We start from the raw sequence: 2513 nt of genomic DNA, 5'->3' as shown, positions 1-2513 counted from the left end.
CCTATAAGCTTATATGACTCGGGAAAGATCTTTTTTCCTTTATCATATATATATATATATGCACCACGGAAACCTGGAATCTGGCCCTATAAGCTTATATGACTCGGGAAAGATCTTTTTTCCTTTATCATATATATATATATATGCACTAAGACACATCCAGACACTTTGAGCCCCCCCCCACTCTGGTGCACGTACAGATGAAATTTGTTGTGAAAAGGAAGCTAGAAAGATTAGAGACAAATAAAGTCTATACGAAGAAGACGACGACGAAATCTGTTGAGATTTTTGATTAACAAAATTTTGTTCTTTTCGTACACAAAACCCCGCTGAATATTGTCGTTGTTATGAGCGACAAAACGTCAAGAGTTTTGAATGTTATTGTTTTTGGTGTAGCAGTTAAAGTGTTAGTCGCTTGCCGGCTACTGACGTTTAATGTCGTTCGTCCTCTGACTGTTCATTGCCTTTATGTTGTTAGCTGTTGTCCGCCATCTCTTTTGGTCAACACCTATAGTGTCTGTCAATACTGCTATATCTCAAGGCTCTCTGTCTTGTAGCGAATCGCGACATAGGGTGATTGCTGAATATTCCTGTTATAAGTCTATTTTGCTTAATTTTGTACTTATTTTCTTATTTCAGATTTATTGTTGGAGGACGTGATTTAAGGAATTCTTATGTTCCTGGGTATGCCAAAGCCTTTCGCTTTGACGAAGCATATCGGATGAAACCAGAAGCGGTAATTATTTGTTGTTGTTGCTATGGTTGTTTAGCCTCTAATTAAAGGCGTTGAAACCATAATCATCAGGTCTCCTTGTTTAAGGTACACTTGTATCCTTTCCCTTTTAACCTGTTCTGTGTATCGCACGAGAGACACGGGACATATTACCCTTGCGTCCATGCATCATATATGATACACGTTTCCAATTTTCTTTCAACTACCAGAGAAACTTGGGACTTATGAAAGAAAAGCTTTATATTACTTAGAAAGTATGAAGCAAGGGCTAACTAAAACTCTGAAAACAATCATGGACGTTTAGGACAAACTTACGAAAATGCTTTGGATTGGCAAAAGGTTGAGTAGAGCAGTGGTTTGCAGCATTTTTTTTCCCTCTAAAAGTCGCTTTGATTACTATCTTATTCTGGTGGACTCCCATACCCATTCGATGCTTAAAAACTAGTTTTATACTTTCAAAATTCCTATTTTGTTATTCACACATTAACTTGTGTAGGTTGAACTATGTAAAATGTTGGAGAAAGAAACCTAGCTGTTTCTTGCAATACATGACAATACGTACATCTACGGCAAAATTTTTTCCAGGGGCTTTTAAAATACTATCATGGATCCCCATTTTACTATTTCGTTACGTGGGCCCCTCAAAATCATGTATGGACCCCCAGGAGCCATATGAACGCCCGTTGAAAACCATTTGGATAGAGTATGATTTGAGTGAATTTCACTGCTATTTCTCGCCGATGAATTCACCCTCCTTCATTCAGTAGACATAGAGACAGCTAGGTAAATGAGAGAGATAGATGGATTGATGGATGATCATACCACAAAATTCCCTAGACCAGCTAGCCATGTATCCATTCCACTCGATGCGATTCGCACTCCTCGCATCTACACCTCCTATCATTCTTGACCTCGACACAAAATATTTCTGCTGATCTTTTCTCCCCCAGTACTTCACCCTTCTAAAAGTACCGCCTACATATGTCCCACATCCTTCCCTACATTCTACACCAGCCTACTTACGTTCAGATTGAATCATGGTTGTTTTCTCTGTTGCGAATATTCGATCCAGATCTCTTGTCTGAGAACAATTTCCTCACTTTCTACTGCGCCACCCCCGGTCTGGGGAAGGATGCTTTGTAAAGATCAAGATAGTTGTGTCAACCAATCCCTCTGACTATTTTACTGGGAAATATCAGAAGAATCTGAATTGGTATAAAATGACAATATAACGAGTGAGGGCATTGTGATTAGAGGACAACGTTCTAGAAAGACATTTTTGGTTTATGGCAGAGGTCCTTTTTTTCCATTCAAAATGATATGTGGGTAACGTATGGGAAATATGTAGGTGATACGTGGGCGATATTTGGGTGATGTATGGGTGACGTGTGGGTAACATGTCTTTTACGGAACACAAGTGAAATATCGATTCGAACTCACGCTTAATATTTGGCTCATTGAGAATATTTACCTTCAAACCCTTGTAACTTAAACAGATTTAACGGGCCAACGACAGGACGTCTACATGGCTAACAGCTAAATAAATCTCCCTCAAATAACTTTTAATGAAAGAAATTATACGTATAATTATGCCTGAAAGAAAAGAAATGTCTGAAAGAAAACAAGATTCAGGGCATGAGTATCAAAACATCACAATCTCCTCTGGTAAATCTGCGACCTTGTTTTTTAAAATCGGTATGAAACGAAAGAAAATTTGATCTTGAAATCCTCTTCTACCTCGTCCTCGTCCTCCTTCTCGTCTTCCTCCTCCTCCTCCTCC

The 2513-nt window shown here is 38.8% G+C and overlaps 1 protein-coding gene across 1 annotated transcript in view; it reads left to right on the top strand.

Annotated features, from left to right (window-relative positions):
* LOC106867620 (deoxyribonuclease-1) overlaps positions 1 to 2513 on the top strand; it is a 33669-nt gene that overhangs the window by 30387 nt on the left and 769 nt on the right. The window contains exon 6 of the mRNA XM_014912546.2: positions 640 to 736. Within this exon, the coding sequence (XP_014768032.1) occupies positions 640 to 736 (97 nt within the window). The remainder of the gene's footprint in view (positions 1 to 639; positions 737 to 2513) is intronic.

This window comes from Octopus bimaculoides, chromosome 15 (assembly GCF_001194135.2).
Source record: "Octopus bimaculoides isolate UCB-OBI-ISO-001 chromosome 15, ASM119413v2, whole genome shotgun sequence".
Taxonomy (NCBI): Eukaryota; Metazoa; Mollusca; class Cephalopoda; order Octopoda; family Octopodidae; genus Octopus; species Octopus bimaculoides.
This window is presented reverse-complemented; position numbering and strand designations above follow the sequence as displayed.